The 19295-nt window shown below is 40.0% G+C and overlaps 1 protein-coding gene across 4 annotated transcripts in view; it reads right to left on the reverse strand.

Moving 5' to 3' along the window:
* The window catches only part of BRPF3 (bromodomain and PHD finger containing 3), a 62399-nt gene that overhangs the window by 27258 nt on the left and 15846 nt on the right, over window positions 1–19295 (reverse strand). For 3 of the 4 annotated variants that reach the window (XM_075264251.1, XM_075264253.1, XM_075264252.1), the window contains 6 exons: window positions 15548–16947; window positions 8327–8483; window positions 4869–5000; window positions 3888–4016; window positions 3477–3789; window positions 892–1095 (listed from right to left, as the gene is read on the reverse strand). In XM_075264251.1, coding sequence (XP_075120352.1) covers window positions 892–1095; window positions 3477–3789; window positions 3888–4016; window positions 4869–5000; window positions 8327–8483; window positions 15548–16947 — 2335 coding nt within the window. Of the gene's footprint in view, window positions 1–891; window positions 1096–3476; window positions 3790–3887; window positions 4017–4868; window positions 5001–8326; window positions 8484–15547; window positions 16948–17454; window positions 17544–19295 lie in introns of those variants that run through there. The other variant, XM_075264254.1, reaches the window with a different exon arrangement.

The raw sequence follows: 19295 nt of genomic DNA on the forward strand, positions 1-19295 counted from the left end.
GTTTTATTAGAATTTTTTTGTCATGAAAATCTTTTTATTCAACTGAAATGAGCTCACTGACACACACTAAACGCGATTCTTCTTCCCTGTAAGGCTCCTCTTGGTGCATTTACGCTTGTGAGTAGCATCTGGAACGTGTTTCTAAAGCGTTTTCTATTATCTCCCTCTGGAAGTTCTTACCTTTGAGAGTTAAGGTTTTTTGCCATTTTACATCTTAAATGCACTTAAGTGAATTAATTTATCGTAATTTGGACTTTACATTTGGTTAAAACCCATAATATAAAAAAATTCCAAAAATGTAAAATAATTATTTTTGGTATTTCTTATATTATGGGTTTTTAACCAAATTTAAAGTCCAAATTACTATTAATTAATTCACATAAGTCCAAATCACTATTAATTAATTCACAGAAGTGCATTTAAGATATAAAGTGCCAAAAAATCCTTAAGGTCCATTCACACAGAGTTTTTGGGTGCTAATTTTGACTCTGAATCCGCGTCAGAATCCACGTAGAAAAAACGCCTCCCCATAGAATTCTATGGGTTCCGCTCGTTTTATTTTTCCGCTAGCAGGGAAAAAAGCTTTCAGTCGGATTCCGCCTACAAAAACCAACACAGTGAATGGAAGGTGGAAAATCCACGTTGCGGATTTGAGAATGGCATTGGCAAAAACTACGCGGAAAAAAACACTAGCGGTTTTATCAAGGTCCATAAACTGTGCTGGAGGAAAAAAAAACACCTAAAACTAAAAAAAGCCTCAAAAAACACTCCAAAAACCGCTTAAAAAAACTAATTTCCTAACTTCTGAGGCAGATTTTTTCCTCGCCAAAAATATAATAATTATAATATATATATACATATATACACACACACACACACACACACAGTTACCTGGGCATGCCTCCAGAAAGTCTTTGTTCCGTGGTATAAGTCTCTGTCTTAGATTATTAATTTCCCTGCGTAACAATTTCAGGCGTCTTGTACGAGCTCCACTACATCGCATGTTGCTGACTATGTCCAATTTCTCCAAGAGTTCTTTGAGCTGGTATTCAGGATGCAAATGGGCTCTATTTTCTGGAAGCAAAAGCTTATCCACTAGCAAACAACACAGAACATAGCAAATTGAACAAAAGCCCGCCTACTAAACTGCAAGTTAAAGAAGCACTCCAAATAAAACAATTTTTTGCATCTCTGCACCCCTCACCTGACTGCAACAGACATTAAACTGTCACAGAGAACAGTCACAGACTGATTTTGTACATACACAATATGACGGAAGCTATCTTCCATCATGTTTGTTTACATTTGTAACGGAAGATAAAATCCTGATTCAAGGGGCACACAGGACATTACTAATTAGTAGATTATTAATTGAGGGTCACTATTAAAAAAAGAGAGCACACAGGAGCACATTGGGGTATTACTCATTTCCAAAGGATTTTTATATTTTAGGACAGTAGCAGGATTGAGGACTTGTGTGTCAGGTGCCTGCAAAAGTTTGGAGCCAAAAAGTGTCTGTGAAGAAGTGGTTATGGTAGACCAGGTGGAAAAGGCGAGGAATGTGAACAATTACAGTCAGATGTTACCTGTAAGTCACAAAAAATTTCCTGTACTGTATTCACTTTAATGGTCTGCAGAGCTGACTGGTATGACGCAAACGGGTTTGTCAAACATGTTTCTAGGGGTGCAGCTTATTGGGAAACGGCTTTAAAAGTAATGTTACGCTGGTATAGGACTCCTAGTCAACTGGCGCACATGGAACCCTCCTGTTCGAAACGTTGCTAGCGGGGATGCGGTCACATAGGGTCTTTCATACATTTATGGTGGGAGTGCCCTCTCATCCTTGCCTTTTGGACTGCAGTGTTTCAATTCATGTCCACCGTAGATGGTCTCATTATACGCCCCTCCCCCAGTCTTGCTCTTTGTTTTTTGGACACTGGTCTTTTCCCCTCGGGGACACAGGTGGTATTGGGGCAGATAGTGCTGGTGGCTCTATGATCGCTTGTCACTGGAAATCTGTTCTTTGTCTAACTATGGCTAAGCTAATCCACCATGTTGACTTAGCATTCACTCTGGAGCGTATGCTGGCTAGTAGAAATCATACTTATACCGTCTTTCGCTTCAAATGGTCCCTTTGGCTCTCTTATATGGAAAGTGGGAAAGTGTCTCCTCCCTTGCAGTCTCAGGTTGGCCCCATTGCAACCCCTTAATGGTTTCATGATAATGGGTGGCTCCGTATGGTTTTTTTCTTTTTTTATAGCAGGTCCTGGTGGCTGCTATATTTCTCTATTCTGCAACTTGTGTATCTTGTATGTGCTGTACCCTCTGTGACACCAGCAATGTATTCAGGTATATTGTTTTTGATTATGTGTTTTGCTCTCCTGTTTTCTTTTGTTTTCATCTCGTTACCCCTATCCCCTCCCTTTTTTGCCCCTCCCCTTTCTGTGTTTTCCTTTTCGTTCTCCCCCCTTGCTCCTGGCCTCGTTTGTTCTTTCTGTCATGCCTTAGTAACTAATATCTAGGAAACTCATGTATGTTTGGCTTTCTGGCCTTCATATACACTGCTGCATTTTTTACACAAATGTCTCCGCACCTGGACTGCTGAATGGAGCATCAACCTTATAATCAAATTTCTACTGTACGGTTATCTGTTTTTTTGGGTTTTTTTTTTTTTAATGTAGATTGTGAGCCCCCACATAGAGCTCACAATGTACATTTTTCCCTATCAGTATGTCTTTGGAATATGGGATGGAAATCCACGCAAACACGGGGAGAACATACAAACTCCTTGCAGATGGTTTTCTGCCCTTGGCAGGATTTGAACACCAGGACTCCAGTGCTGCAAGGCTGCAGTGCTAACCACTGAGCCACCGTGTGGCCCCTATCTGTTGGTTTTTGTTACTATTGTTTTATATGTTGCAAAACTTTCTTTTGTCTTTTCAATAAAAATCAAATTTAAAATAAATAAGGGTGAAAGCAAAACTAAACCACTAAAATGCCATGGTTGCATTTAGCCAAAGCATCTGTGGGTGGGGGAAGGTTAATGGTCTGTGGTCAAAACTTTCTCTGATCATAGAGCCTGCTGTGTGTAGCAGCTACAACATCCACTCTGCTGCTTGTGAACAGATGCCATAGTTCCTCACAGGAGCAACAATGTACAAATAAGCCCTGGTACTTGAATGACCCAAACCTCGTTTTGGTAGTTGATTGCTCAACATCGGTCAGAATGTATTCTGATGACCATACTGCAACTTCTTTACTCACTGACAAATGAGTGTTTTTTTTTTTTTTTTCAAGTTATCCTTTATACACCCTTTCCCACACAAAGCCAAAATCAGAACTAAAAACAATAGTAATAATAATAAAAAGCTATGCATATAGCATATTTTTCAATGACTTTTTCTACAAGCTGTTTATCATCTCTAAAAACACTATTCCTTTATTAGTTCTTGCCACACTTAAAGTAGTACTCTTACCTTCCTCCCATGAAAAACGATAGTAGTCATCAGAATGAGGCTTCTCTGGAAGATGCATTAGCGTGCTTGGATCATATCCAATGCTTTCTGCTTGGTGTCGTGCATTACATAGTATTGCTGTGCCCAGTTGGTGAAGACGTAGGGCAGCTTGATGGAACACAGTTTCTTGAGAATTATAGTGCAAGCAGTTGGAAACCATTAAATTAAAGTCATTCTCAAAAGCTAGAAAGGATTGATACTGATGACATTCTAGTTTGTGGCGCATTGTTGAAAAGTCCATGGGATGCAAAACAAAATCCATGTAGTCTGGTACCTGAGGTAAAATAGGGTTGTTGTTACTCAATGTCAACCTAGCTGGATCTGTAAATCACATTTTAGTAAAAATTCCTGGTAAATACATAAAGTTGTTACCTCTTTGAGATTAACAGGTTCATTGAAGATATTGGCTGAGTCTTTCTCCTGTAACAAGTCTAGAGTGGTCCGGAGGAACACATTTAATGGAGTCAACTGCAACTCCATTGCTGCCTGGTGTAGCTTAACCTGAATGGGAAAAAAAAACAAAACAGGAAAAACAAAAAAAAAGACATAAGTTCATCCAATCCAACTAGCCCAGAGCTATTCAAAACAATTTCAGAGGCCAAAATTTATTACCCAATTCCAAACAATAACCTATCAGCAGCAATCTGTATTGCTTGTAACATTATTACACTATAGAAAGGCATCACCTTTTTAAACTTGTTCAATGAGTAACCATGTCATTTTTCTCTAAACAGGGAACTTAATTAGTCTCATTGCTGTAAGGGTATGTTCACACAGCAGAAAATGGTTTCCGCCATGTAAACTTCTCGTCGTAGCTAGCTGCACGGAAGCCGATGCAGTGCATCAGCATTCCGCTCCTGTTTAGGCCTGAATGAATGGGCCTAAACAGGATCACGTCTTGAGCCGCGGGCGCCGCGGCTGAATCAGCTGAGGAATCCGCGGCAAGATAGGGCATGTCGCTTCTTTTTTCCGCTTGACTTCAATGGGAGTCCTTTTTGGAAGCAGATTTTGAGGCGGATTCATGCGTCAAAATCCACTGCCAAAATCTGTGTGTGAACATACCCTAAAGTTGCCCATATTCCTGAGAGAAAAGTTTGCTGATTCTGGACACTTCAGGCAAAAAAAAAAAAAAAAAAAAAAAAAGAATGCATATATGAACTCTGGCCATAGTTAGACATGCATATTTCAAATATCCACCTATAGTCACTTACAAATTATTTAGTAATTTGCCACGGAGTTCAAAAAATACCAGCTCATATAATTCTGTGTAAAATATTGAAAACATTTTTTCTATTTGCTGCATTTGTTGTACATTATATAAAAAAAAAAAAATTAAACAAAAAATTCACTTACCTGTTCTCTTTTCAGCTTCTCTCTCTTCCGAATTAGTTCTGTAAGCAATCTAGCTCTCTCAAGATCATGCCGAAGTTTTTGCCAGTACTTTATTGCCTCCTTAACAGATGAAGATTTAGTGTCCTTTTCTTTCTATGGATTATTGTAAAGTAGATAAAAAAACAGTTCTTACAAGATACAGATTTCTGCAAAAAAATGATTTAACTTCAAGATATACTACAACTTGACTAACTTGATAGAAGACTTGTCAGTTTACACAACTTGTATGTATAGTAAAATAACTCTTAAAGGGGCTCTATCATTGGGAAAAGTAATTTTTAACTAATCACATACATGCATAGCCTTTAGAAAGGCTATTCCACAATTACTTTTCATATGCAGATTGCCTCAGTAGTTTTTGAACAAATCCGTTTTTATTCGTATGCTAATTAGCCTCCCCCATATACAGGAAGTTATCAGCCAGCACCCCTCTCCCTGCTGTGTGCTGTGTGTGAGAGCAGGGAAGATGAGTCATCAGCAGCAGCAGCCTGTGCTGTACACATAGCAGACAGTGCACGATAAGACTTCCGGGTGCATGCTGGAGCCTAATTAGCTTATGAATAAAAATGGTCTAATTCAAAAACTACTGAGGCAATTTACATACAAAAAGTATGTGTGGAATAGCCTTTCTAAAGGCTATGCATGTATGTGATTAGTTAAAAATTACTTTTCCCAAAGATAGAGCCCCTTTAACCACTTCCGGACCGCCCATAGACTATATACGTCCGGGAAGTGGTTGCCTAGTTCTGACAGGACGTACCTGTACGTCCAGTCAGAACAAAGCAGCTGCACGGAGATCGTGCAGCTGCTTTCAATAGGAGCCGGCTGTAACTTCAGCCGGAGCTCCCAGAGAGAAGACAGGGCAGATTTATTACCTCCCCTGCCTTCTCGATCGCTGTGTATACAGCGCTCAATGAGCGCTGTATACACAGCTATGGACGCTGCCATAATTGAGCTGCCCTCTGACCCGGCGGACACGTGATCCGCCGGGAGCAGAGTCTTGCAAAAGCTACTGAGTCCTACAGGACCCCAGATCAGCTCAGTAAGCTGTATATACAGCGTGCAGGAGGCTGTATTTCTCCTGCAACTGAGACTAAATGTACCAGCCTCAGTTATAGGAGAAATCAGCCTCCAGTACAAAAAAATAAGTGATCAGATGTCCCCAAAGGTTTCTTATCACCTTATGGGGACACAATCTGGAAAAAAATAAAAAATAAAAATATAATAAAAAAGTTTTAAAAAATGTAAATAAAATAGTAATAAAAAAAAAATAAATAATACGCTAATAAAACGCTGTTATTAAAGGTTATAGCCCCACCCCCGATGACACCATACAAAATAAAAATTACCGTAACGGAGAGGAAAAACTATATTATAAAGTTTTTCAGTGACACTTTGTGTTATTAAATTTAAAAAAAAAAAAAAAAAAATTGAAAACCAGACACAATTTCCCTCCTATTTTGTTTATATTTTCCTGGATATAAAAAAAAATTAAAACACATTCGAAAATAAAGATAACATAAAAATAAAGCCCTATGTATCCCCGAAAAAAGACGCAAAAATTAGTTGACTGAGACATTTTGGCAGGGATCGCCGGCTCCTGGAGCATGTTCCAGGGCCGACGTCATGTTGCCATGACAGCCGAGAGCCTTGTTAAAGGCTCCCAGACGGTCTGCAAATTCTCTCTTTTGCAGGCTGGTGTATGCAGCCTGCAAAAGAGATGATGATTTTTTGCAATGCATTGCAATGCATTAGCATTGTAATGCATTGCATTAGTGATCAGACCCCTAGGGGGTCTAATAAATGCAAAAAAAAAAATAAAAAAAAAAGTTAAAAAAAAATATAAAAAAATATAAAAAAAGTATTAAAAGTTCAAATCACCCCCCTTTCCCTAGAACAAATATAAAAGTAGTTAAAAACTGTGAAACATATACATGTTAGCTATCCCCGCGTCTGAAATCGCCCGCTCTACAAATCTATAAAAATATTTTTCCTGTTCGGTAAACGCTGTAGCAGGAAAAATAGTCAAAAGTGCCAAACCGCCGTTTTTTCACTGTTTTGATTCTGATAAAAATTTGAATAAAAAGTGATCAAAGCAATAACATTTCCCGAAAATGGTAGAACTAAAAAGTACACCCAGCCCCGCAAAAAAAGACGCCCTATGCATCCCCGTACACCTATGTATAAAAAAGTTACGGCCGTCGGAATATGGCGACTTTTAGAAAAAAAAATTTTTAACACCGTTTTGGAATTTTTTTTAGGGGTCAAAATGTAAATAAAACCATATAAATTTGGTATCCCTGGAACCGTACCGAAACACAGAATATAGGGGACATGTCATTTTGGCTGCACAGTGAACGCCGTAAAACCAAAGCCCGTAAGAAAGTCGCAGAAATGCATTTTTTCTTCAAATCCACCCCATTCAGAATTTTTTTCCTGCTTCCCAGTACATTATATAGAATAATTAATGGTAGCATCATGAAGAAAAAATTGTCCCGCAAAAATTAAGACCTCATATGGCTCTGGGAGCGGAGAAATAAAAAAGTTATGGGGTTTAGAAGGAGGGGAGTCAAAAACGAAAAACGAAAATCAAAAAATGCCATCGGCGGGAAGGGGTTAAATTAATTGATCTGCACTAGCGTTTTTGAATTAAGCCGCTTTTATTACTGCAATAATTATCCTATGGAGCACCTGAAGTCTTTATTATGTTCCCTGAGCACCGCTTGTATCATCATGTTTAAAGAAGGGGAGGCGAGAGCCAAGGATGGCTGATGGCATAATAATAAAGACATTCGATGCTCTGTGCATGATAATTTGCATATCAATAAAAGTGGGCTAATTCAAAAATGCTGGCACCGATCAATGAAGTAAAGGTATGTCTGGAATAGCCTTTCTAAAGGCTATGCAAATATATATACTTAGTTAAAAATCACTATAGCCAATGATAGATTCCCTTTAATGTGAATAATAATAAAGAAATATAATAGTATAATATAATAGTATTTAATCATACTTGTGGAATACTTGTGGTCAATTTTGGAATTTTTGATGATGTCCTACACTTTTCATGTTGTAATACACACAGAAGGTGAGAAAGGATTTCAGGCGCGGAAAACTGAAGTCTTTTTCAGCTTTACATGACAAAATAGGATTTACGACATTCATGAATGCCAGGACCTAGTGTTTGTCAATAGAACATTACCCAGAGTGTCACCCTGCCTCTATCAACTTGCCATTTTCTCATAGTATATTTGAGTATAGCTTACCTAGCTTTTCTAGGTAAGCAAAACAGTCACCCACATAATGTACTGCATAAGCAAATTTTGATTTATCTGACTAGGCAAAATTGCTCCATAGCTCAGTTCTGATGCTCAGAGAACTAGATGAGTAGAAACAAACAACGTTCTTAGAGAACTCACCTGTCCGCCACCTCTTTGAGATTGCATATGTGAGTGAAGTCTTCTGATAAGAGGAGCCCCATTTCTAGATTGGCGTTTCAGTAGCCAATAACTATGCAGATGTTCTAAGAATTGGGTCTTTTTCTGTAAGCACACTCCATTAGAAATTTTAATTAACCTGAAAAAAAGCAAACTTTGTAATTAAATTAAAATGAACAAGTACAAACACTTCCAAGTTAAAGGGGTTTTCTGGACACAAATATAATTATTAAGTACCCAGCAGGTTGCAGGAAAAAAAAAAAAAGCCACACTCACCTTTAACCAATCCTTGCTACTTCAGTCCTGGAGATACCTTGGCCTGGCTGAACTCTACATCCTATTGTGACTCAACACAGAAGAAATGCTTAGAACTACCCACTTGACCAATCACTACCAGCAGTATTGTGTTGACCCATCTTCGGCTGAGAGGGCATCTCCAGGCATTTCCCTTTTGTGTCAAGGCAGCAGGAAGTAAAAGACTAGTGTGCGTGAGCAGCTCTAGTTCCTGAGAGGGGTGGTTGGAAGTCTCTGCACACTGCTTCCCCAGATGCTGCTCTAAATTTCTATGACATCACCGCTGTACACTTGATGCAGGTCCATAGAGTAAAGCAGAGTCAGTCATGTGACCAAGTCATAGCATCAATAGGAGAGACAAAGGAATGAGACTTTTGCACACCTCGGCTTTGCTCAGCAAAGAAAATTATCAGGCCTCCAAGGAACCAGCATATGTATTACTAATAAAGTTTATCCAGTGCAGTGAATACACTGGAAAGCTTTATTTTTCCCTGCATAACTTTAAATTAGTTTTTATGTTACTTAAGGAAACAGGTAAGTCACACAAAGCAGTTGCATAAATTATTTCTGATTGCTCTGAAAAGGGAAAAGAGAAGTAATGATTTCCTCCAGGATGTGAAGTGCCTGGAGGAAACCAGACACTGCACATCCTTCCCCAATACCAACTCTACAGTGAGTCATGATGGTGCAAGCATCATGTTGTGTGTGTGTGTGTGTGGGGGGGGGGGGGGGTGAAGTATCATTTTGTGGCTGGTATAGGGAGATTGGTCAGAATTGAGGGAACTCTGATTGGAACAAAGTACAGAGGTATTAGTAATGTAAACCTGATCTAGATTGTCTGGATTTTAGGGTGAGTGAACAAGACCATATGCTCTGTGAATTTCTTGAATTTCCTTGAATGGCCCAACTAGAGCCCTGCCTTGAACCCAATTTTAAAGGGATCCTATCAATCACTTTCTTTTTCTAACTAACATGTCGGAATAGCCTTAAGAAAAGCTATTCATCTTCTTCTTTTCGTTGTCTTCTCCGCACCACCGTTCGCCTAAAATCCAGTTTTTTCTCGGTATGTAAATAAGTGCTTTCGCAGCACTGGGGGCGGGCCCAATGCTGCAAGAGAACTCTCTACAGCGCTGCCTCCTCTTCTTCTGAAGCAAAGTCTTCACCGCATCTTCTTCCAGTGGCGGCTTGTAACTTCTAGGCCTCGGGCAAGCCGAATGCGCATGCTCGCGGCCACAAGAAAAATGGCCGCTTACATAGAATTGTAAGCGGCCATTTTCTCGTGGCATATAGAAGGCTGTCAGCCCATGCAGATGCATAGGCTGACAGCCTACATTCAGGGCAGGATTAACCAGGTATGTGGAGGGACAGATGTGTGACAAACCCGGGGTCACCTGTCAGGCTCTGGGTTGCCAAATAAGAAAAGCGGCACCCTCCAAAAACTTTGCGGGGGAAGGGAAGGGGGCTTCAGATATATTATAAAACCCCTGAGATGGCTTAGTCATGTTTGACCACAGCATCTCAGGGGTTAACACCTGTGATCGGAGCTCAGCTACACACGTCTGACACCCACACAGCAGTTTCTGTGTGCGCACTATGCTTCCGGTGTAATAGTGCAACGGTTTGTGAGAAGCCCTTCCTGGCAGAGCTGTACTATTACGGGGATAAATACCACAATGCATTGGAAACTGACTGCTTCTATGCACACTATAATAGAGAGGAAAGGGTACAAATTATCATAACAGATGTCCAAACACCTACCCCCTTTGACCAATAACTGCGGCAAGGGAAAATGGCATACTGAAAAGTTGTCACAGTTAAAAATACCAATATAGATGCAAATAAGGGGCTTGGTACTCATCAGTGATTTGGGTAAAGAAAAGCATTATTTTTACACACATTGCCAACCATATGAGCCCCCAACTTACACCAGTATTGAGTCAAGTGGTGTGTATAGAGAATGGTTGGGTGTGTTTACATAGTTTATACAGCTATATAAAAAAAAATATATGTCTATGAAGTTCAACCAAGGAATGGGAAACAGCATAATTGAAGAGATGGGTGAAGGAAAGATGAATATTACCCTTACTGTTAATTGGATTTTCCTTTAACCTCTACAATGGGACAGACGGGAGGATTTCCACACTTCCAGGGACAGGAAACAACAAAAAGCCATGACTTTAAAAGGTCTATTCTTCGCCTATTCTTCCACTCCAGTAATAAGAGAGGACTCAGAACAGTTCAATAGTAACATAAACAAAAGTCCTGGGTCTGGAAATATCCTCGCCGTTATAATGGCACCGATCTCTCCCCACTGTCAGAAGGGCATTCCTGACAGTCTAGCTTGGCTGTGAGTAACGTTCGTAGCCCTGTACTGTCAGAGGGAGCGTTCCTTACCACCCAGCGATGATGCTAATCTTTGAGGAATGTCCCCCCCTGACAGTACTCATCTGCAGACTATTACTGAGGGGCATTCTTCATAGCTTAGCGTCATCACTGGATGGTAATGAAAGCTCCCTCTGACAGTACAGGGCTATGGAAGAGTACTGTCAGGAGGGGCATTCCTCATAGCCCAGTTAGACTGTCAGTAATACCCTTCGGTTAAAACAGCACTGATACCTCCAGCCCAGGGGCATATAACGGGAAAGCCTTTTAGAAGTATATAAAACTGCAAGTGCCCGAGGAGATGAGAAGTCCACTTTAAGAAGAAGATTTAGTGTTCTCTGCATAACAAAGCATATGCCCAGCCTTCCCTTGCCGAGTTAGAAGATTATGACTCCTCTCATCTTCCTTTTCACTATCTGAGATCTAAAATAGGTGTTTGAGGGTGGGAGGAGTAGGCTGAGTCTGACTAAATGCCACTGGAGCCAGAAGGCATTTGTCTACTGAAGCTTTAACTTTGACCCTGACTACCAACTTTAAGGTATCCAGGAGGGAAGATTTCTCTGCCACTATCGTGTCTCCACACTTCTGGTAGGCTTTTTCTTGCAAGCCAGACACTTTTTTTTTTTTTTTTTACATAAGGCACACTTTTCAGCTGGTTGTTCAGCAGGGTCTTTTGCCTAAAAGATGAAAAAATTAGCGAAGAGGGCCCCAAACTGCAACTGCAGGAAGGACTTCCGGGATGTACAGACTATTATACAAGCATCCAAGGACTATACAAGCACAGCAAAATAGAGTAGGCAGTATCAAAATCAGCAGCATAAACAGGCAGTATCAACACAGATAGAGCAGAGCGGAGCAGGAATGACTTGTAAGTCTCCGTACTGCCTATGTAGGCACACACTCTCCCTGATGTGGACGAGTGTCCCCAAACCCTGGTCTATAGTCTCTCACTCTGCCAAATCAGTATCCCTACGCTATGCTGAGGATGGCCCAATAGGCCGAAACAGCGCTGTCCATAGCTGGGAATCTGTTCCTTTTGGGACAGAAATACTGATTTGGCAATTAAATCCACATCATGATTAAAAGATTTTATAACTGAGTCGTTCATGATGTTAAGGATGCTGCCCTCTATAGGGTGGTGTACAGGGTGCACTCTGTTCTCCTAATTCCATCCAGGAGAATAGATTTGCATATTTTTTACAGATGGAGACAGTAAACAATGGCTGCAGACATCCCTCTAGAACGCAAAGGCAATGAGAGGTTTCAGCCTAAAATAAATTTGTATTTGGCACCTAAAAGGAGGTGCCTCCACAATCCCCCCATACCCCAGAGTACTGAAACCGGAAAAGAAGCCGCTGGCGCATTACACTCTGGCTGCAGACCTATTCGCCAACGAAAAAAAAGATCAGAAGAAAGGTGGTCCACAACCCCAGGGGAGCCCTAGGAATGCAAACATCGTAGCCCCCAAGACTCCACCAGAAGGAGAGAGCCTGAGGCAGCCACACCACTGCAGACTTCAGCCCAGGGACAGGAAAGGCTTGCGCACAGCAACCCAAACAACCTGTCCCTTATACCGTCCTTCCAGCAGGGCTAGGGAAGAGGACAGGATGTGCAAGAAGAAAACCTGCACACCAGTAGGATGACTTCCCATGTCCAGGGAGAGGAAACAACTGGAGTTGAAGAATTGGAAGGAACCTTTTAAAGACATGGTTCACTATTTCCTGTCCCTAGGGGTGTATAAATCCTCCTGTCAGTGGGGGAAAACTATTTTATACATTTACATCAATGCTATTTTGCTGTTAAAAAGGCATTTAAGCTGTCGTGACCAGCACCCGGGGTAGCCATTCCACAAATTTCCATTTCTCACAGTGAAAAACCCTTGTCACTTTTTCTCCAGATGGAGCGAGTGCTCTCTTTTCTTTTAAAGGTATTTTGTATGCATCAGGTTTTCTTCATGTATGGGCCATTTATATAGGTTTATCTCCACCTTAAAGACCTCTTGTCTAGATAAAACAAATGTATCACTTAATCTCTCTTCACAATGGAGATTCTCCATGTCCCTTATCAGTTTTGTTGCCCTCCATTGAACTTTTTCCAATTCCATACAGATTTACCCATATTTTTCTATAATCTTACAGATTTCTTCTCACTAAATGTAAAGAGAAAAGGCTAGAATTCCACTCAATCCATAGATCAGCACTGAAGTAAGGGATGCATGCACAGAAATTGTAACCAGGTATTTGTAATTTAATACCCTGAAGCTCAGTGCATATGACGGTGATACAAAATGGGCAAAAAAAGGACATGTAGAATGGTTCATTAAATAAATAAATAATTCATGTCAATAGGCCAACTGAAATTAATTTAGGTAATGCAACAGTTCTACAGCTGTTAAACTTGTTCTTGTGCATAGTTTACTTTGGACCAATGTAAATCTCTGCTTAAATGGAGTCCAGAATCAAGGTGAACCATACCAAATAAACACCACAGTTATATATATATAGATTAGGTTCACTTGAATTCAACATCTTTTGATCTTTACAAATCTGGGCCTCTGTTAGTTTAGAAATGTAAATATGCAAATGAGAAGTCTGGAGCACCAATGGAGTCTCTCTTACTCCAGTTTGCATCTCCCCTTCTTGATTGACAGGGTCAGGGATGAATTGCTCAAATCTCACCTTGTCATCTATTCTCACGCTTACACAATTGGCAAATGCAAAAAAATTGTACTGATCTTGTCAAGCCATAGAGAGTGTACAGTGAATGTGGAAATTGTGTTATAAATACACGTGTCACAATACACATGTAAGTTACAGGACTGTGATGAGAAGGTCAGCAGTTCCTACTCTTCTGGGTGTACTGTGACACGATTGGTCCAAGCGCAGTACACTTGCTCTAGCTTGGCAATGACATGATCCACAGTGTGAATACAGGGCCAGGCTATACTTGAACATCACTCCCTGGTCTTGTCAACCAAGGAAAGTGGGAGGGGTATCACCGTCCAAAGACACCACTGGTGCTCATTTGCATATTGTGCTGGGTTCACACCAGCGACTGAACTCCGTTTTCAGGTTTCCGTCTTCTGCATGCAGAAGACGGAAACCTGTCATGCCGAGTCCGGCCGTGAGCGCCAGTGAGCGTTTTATGCGCTCCGCTGCGAAACTGTTTTTTTTTTTCAAACCAGGCACAGAGAACTGCATGTCCGACTTTGAGTCCGGTTTAAAAAAAATGGTTTCGCCGCGGAGCACATAAAACGCTCACCGGCGCACACGGCCGAAGACTTTCCAAGCCCATTCAAATGGATGGGCTTGAAACATGCCGGCAGGTTTCTGTCTCCTGCCCCTGTTTTGTGCAGGAAACGGAAACCTGCAGAATGGAGTACGGGCGCAGATATGAACGAGCCCTTACTGGTATACAGTGTCAGATCATATTGCAACCTCCACTCCACAATACTTCAGGAGTAATCTGCAGAGCAACAAGTTAAGGTGCCAGAGACATGGTATAGCATAATTTAATGGAATATATTACCATCAATGTATTTATCAGACAATATATATTACATTGGGCACCCTGCTTATGTATGTTTGCCAAGAACACATGTAAAAATACAAGTGTACATAATGGATATAAAAGAGCATGATACATAATGTATTATACACAGGCTGGTGGCAGTTACCCACTGTAAGGCTACATGCACATGAATACATTCTTTGATCTAGCACACTGACCCATTAATTTCCATTGCCGCATACACATATCCATTTATTACTGCAAGTCTGTGTTTGCAACAGTGAGCCCAGAGCAAAACTCAGGATAGGTCCTATGCCTGTCCATTTTGAGACCAGGGTTCAGAATTGACAAAAGCTAACAGTTTAGATAGCATCCTTGAGATGGGAATATCCCTTTCTGCTCTGCTTTGGCTTTCTGCTGAGGGTTACACAGGACTGAAAGTGGTTTAGAAAGCGGTTAGCTAAGAAACCACACGGACCCCATAGACTATGATGGGGTCTGTGTGTTTTCTGTTTGGTGTCCGCACGAATCATGTTGAGAAAAGTACTGCAAGCAGAACTTCTCTCCACATAATTAGTGCGGACACCACGCAGAAAACACACGGACTCCATTATAGTCTATGGGGTCTATGTGGTTACTTAGCTAACTGCTTTTTAACGCGTTCAGTATTCCGTTCTGGGTGTTCCCAAGGGGACTCCCCAAGCGGAATACAGAATGTAGATGTGAACCAGGCCTAAGACAGCAAAAACCATGTAGCATGTATACACATGCTCAGTGAGTGGGCCCCATTTTAAATGGAGTGCTAGCATTCACTATACAGCTATGCCACATGTTGCCAAGTGCAAGGAAAATTCTCAAGTAAGGGACTTTTTTTTCAAAGCGCAAAAACAAATAATTTCAATTACTCCTTGCCTTCTTGGCATTGTAACAGGTGGAAGTAGTAAATAAATAAAATGGCTCTTGCAATTTTGAAAAACTGTGCCTGAGCTGCGGAAGTTAACATCAATGTCACCTTACCTATACATAGGAATCTTTATGACTGTCATAAGTGGCTCAGGACCTCTTGTACGTACTGGCTCCATGTTGTTCTTTTTAAAGATTTTTTCATGTAATTTACTTCTACTTTTCCTCTTCTTATTTTTTTCATCTTTATCGTTTATTATAGTCTTCTGGTCATTGTCTTCTTCAAGAAGACTTTTGATGGGTTCTTTCTGTGGAGTACCAGGGGGACGATGAGCTTCACAATATGCAGTCTTGCGAACAGTGTAAGTGGTGCCATTTAGTCCAGTTTCACGTAGTGGCTCCACCTTCATAAACAGTCCAGCTCTTTGCGCACATGTGACATGAAATGCTGCATAACAGTTTACCTTGTGGCATTGGATTGATGCACCATGTCCTTTTTGTTTGCAAAGGTAACAGGTCAGCTTCCACCGAGCAGGTGGAATATTGTCCACACCTTCAATAGGTTCCAGAAACACAGTATTAGCAAAGCATACTTCTGGTACCCAGATTGCACATACTACATGAGCCCATCTTCCATCAGTGGTCTGTTTGAAAGCCCCATCCTGGTTAGGGCAAAGCACACAACTAACAGGTTTTGATGGAGACTGCAAACAGCAGCGGCAGAGCCACTGTCCTTCTGGGATATAAGGAACACCGTAGCACTCTTGGTGAACAGCAAGGTTGCACATATCACAAAATAATATTGCATTACTGTTTTGGCACTCATCATCCAGACATACACAACAAAATGCGTTTTCATCAACAGCTGAATGTGTCATACCAATACAGCGGCTTTGATGGTAAGACTCCTTTTCTAACTTATCTAACAAAAGTTCAAATGTGTCAGCAGGTACTGTAGAAATGCCATCATTCTGACGTTTCTCATTGATTATCTTCAACCAGGCTAAATCAGTCTCATCAAGATCATACTCAACATCTTTATCTATCTCTTCCACGGAACGCTCAATATAGCGATATAATTTATCAGGCAAAATAGTTGTTTCCAGTGTGTTTTCTACAGAGCCTACCTCCACTACACGGAATACAGCATGTGGCAGTTGTTCCAAATTAGCATTAACTGCATGTTTTGGGCAAAGCTCACGCTTTTTACCTTTGGTGGAGGTTTTTCGACAGTTGTTGGAAAGCGTTAACTCAGTGTTTTCCTTATTGCTATTGCACTCAGTAATGTCTTGAGCTGTAAGTTCGTCCTCTGATACAATCCGAAGGGGTTCAAAAATACTGATTCTGTGAAGACGCCCTTCAATTTCCACATCTACCATTTGCTGTGCCTGAGCATAGGTCAAAGTCTCTCGTGAGGGGGAACATGAAAAACAACATGGAGACGAAGACTGTGGTCCGCAGACATCCTTATGAGCTTTGCGTCGTGGTTTTCGCATTTCTGTTGGCGACAATTCCTGTAAGAGAGTAATAAAATAACATATTAGAAGAAAAAAAATAAATCATGAACATGAAAAAATTTGTTTCCCCTGTTGGTTCAGGTACACAAATTCAGTTTGTCTTTGAGAAGTATATGCAAATAGCATTTTCTCATAGGTACTGGGTCAAGTAAGGTATTGTTAGTTTATGGTAATAATTTGCAAGCCAATACATTTTGAGAAAAGGACAAATGACTTTCTCAATTCCAAATAATCTGCAATGAAACTGACTCATTTAAAAACAAGAAAATTGTGGTAAAAACAAGGGATTAAGGTCAAAGGCCTGTTTACAATATGCTCTATACACAGGAACATAAAATCCAATAAAACATGTTGCTTCAATTCACAACTATATAAACATATATACACATATTTTTAAGTTTAAGAATAACAATAAGATTTAAAATACATAAAATGTTGTAAATAATAGATGTACATAGGGATATTAAAGACTGTTATGTAACAAAAGTGAGACTGTTAAGATACCTGTCAAACTAAAGATTTCTGTTGCCAGTCAAAGGAGGAAAGATACAGTCGACAAGTGTGTTTTGTGAAAACATACCAGTTAAAATGGCTGCTGCAGTTTGAAAAAAAAAAAAAAAGTACGGAAGCCTTTGTGGTTCAAAAAATCTTTTAAGGCAAAGGATTAATAATGAAATCATAAACTGACAACTAGAGGTCCTCAGCGTCCTCAAAATCAAACCCATTACACATATAGGAGTGTAATAACACATAGTAGCCACAAGATGTCCTCAGTCTCCAAAATGGAATGTATTACATTTTAGTACTTCTTGCAATTAGTCTAACTGGGCGCAAGATGTCACCAAAAGTAATTAAATGAGCTTACTTAGTTAGCATGATGTTATCGTTAGAAAAATCAGTAGTGGAAGTGCGCAGATAAACCCCTTAAGAACACAGCCAAAAAGTGCCTTAACCACTTCAGTACTGGGCCAATTTCTGGTACAGGAGCAGAAAATTAAAGTTTTTTTGTATGTTCAGTTTTGAGGGCTGTAACTTTTTTATGATATGTGTTATTCAACGAATGTCTGCATTTTTTGGGGTGACACCTTGGGCTTTATTTTAATTTTTTTTTTTATTTTACCGTTTTTTAATTTTTTTTTTATATCCTGGAAAAAATAAACAAAATAGGAGAGAAATCATGTCTGTTTTTCACTTTTGACTTTTTTTAAAAATTTCATAACACAAAGTGCTACTAAAAAACTTTATAAAAAAAAGTTTTTCCTCTCCTTTACAGTAATTTTTATTTTGTATGGTGTCGTCGGGGGTGGGGCTATAACCTTTAATAGCGGCATTTTATTGGCGCAATATTTTACATTTTTTTAAGCTTTTCTGTTTGTTTGTTTTTACATTGTGCCCCCATAAGGTCATAATAGACCTTTGGGGACATCAGATCACTTTTTCTTTTGTACTGGAGACTGATTTCCCCTGCAACTGCGGCTGGTACATTTATCCCCAGTTTCAGGAGCTCAGTGAGTGCTGTATACACAGTGATCGAGAAGGCAGGGAAGGTAATAAAGCTTCTGTGCCTTCTCTCTGGGAGCTCTGGTTGAAGTTACAGCCGGCTCCCAGTTTCAGCAGCTGCACGATTTTGTGCAGTTGCTGAGTACTGCTTGGACGTACCTTTATTTCCTGACAGAACAAGGCAACCACCTTCCGGACATATATGGGTGGTCCGGAAGTGGTTAAAGACCAGACCTCAATTTCTCAAAACTGACATATGTCACTTTATATGGCAATAACTTTGAGACGCTTTAATTTACACACGATTTTGAGGGGTTTTTTTTCGTGACACATTGTAAACACTAATCAATATTTTTGTATTTATTAATTAAAAAAAAAGCAGGAAATTTGATGGACATTTGCAAAAATAAATAAATAAATCGCAATATTCAAAATGTGAAATGCTCTGCTTTTGATGAATGAATGGGATCTGCTTTCTACGCGCTGATTCTGATCGTGTTTTAACAGTCAGAATCAGTCAGCGTATACTTAGTGTGAATGCACCCTTATACTAGCATCATCTTTTGTCATTTGATTTATTTAGGATGTTACAAGGCTTACAAGTGTAACACTGATTTTCTAGATTTACAAGAAAACTTCCCGAACTAATTTGTTAGAGACCACTTCAGTTTCGAAGTGGATTAGAAATACCTACATATTAGAAACCCCCATAAACCACTACATTTTCAAAATGGCACCCCTCAAATAATTGAAAACAGCATTAGGGAAATTTGTTAATCCTTTAAGTATTTCACGAAAATTAAAACAATATGGAGGTGAAATTTAGACACTTCTTTTTTTTTCTA

This window comes from Leptodactylus fuscus, chromosome 2 (assembly GCF_031893055.1).
Source record: "Leptodactylus fuscus isolate aLepFus1 chromosome 2, aLepFus1.hap2, whole genome shotgun sequence".
NCBI lineage: Eukaryota > Metazoa > Chordata > Amphibia > Anura > Leptodactylidae > Leptodactylus > Leptodactylus fuscus.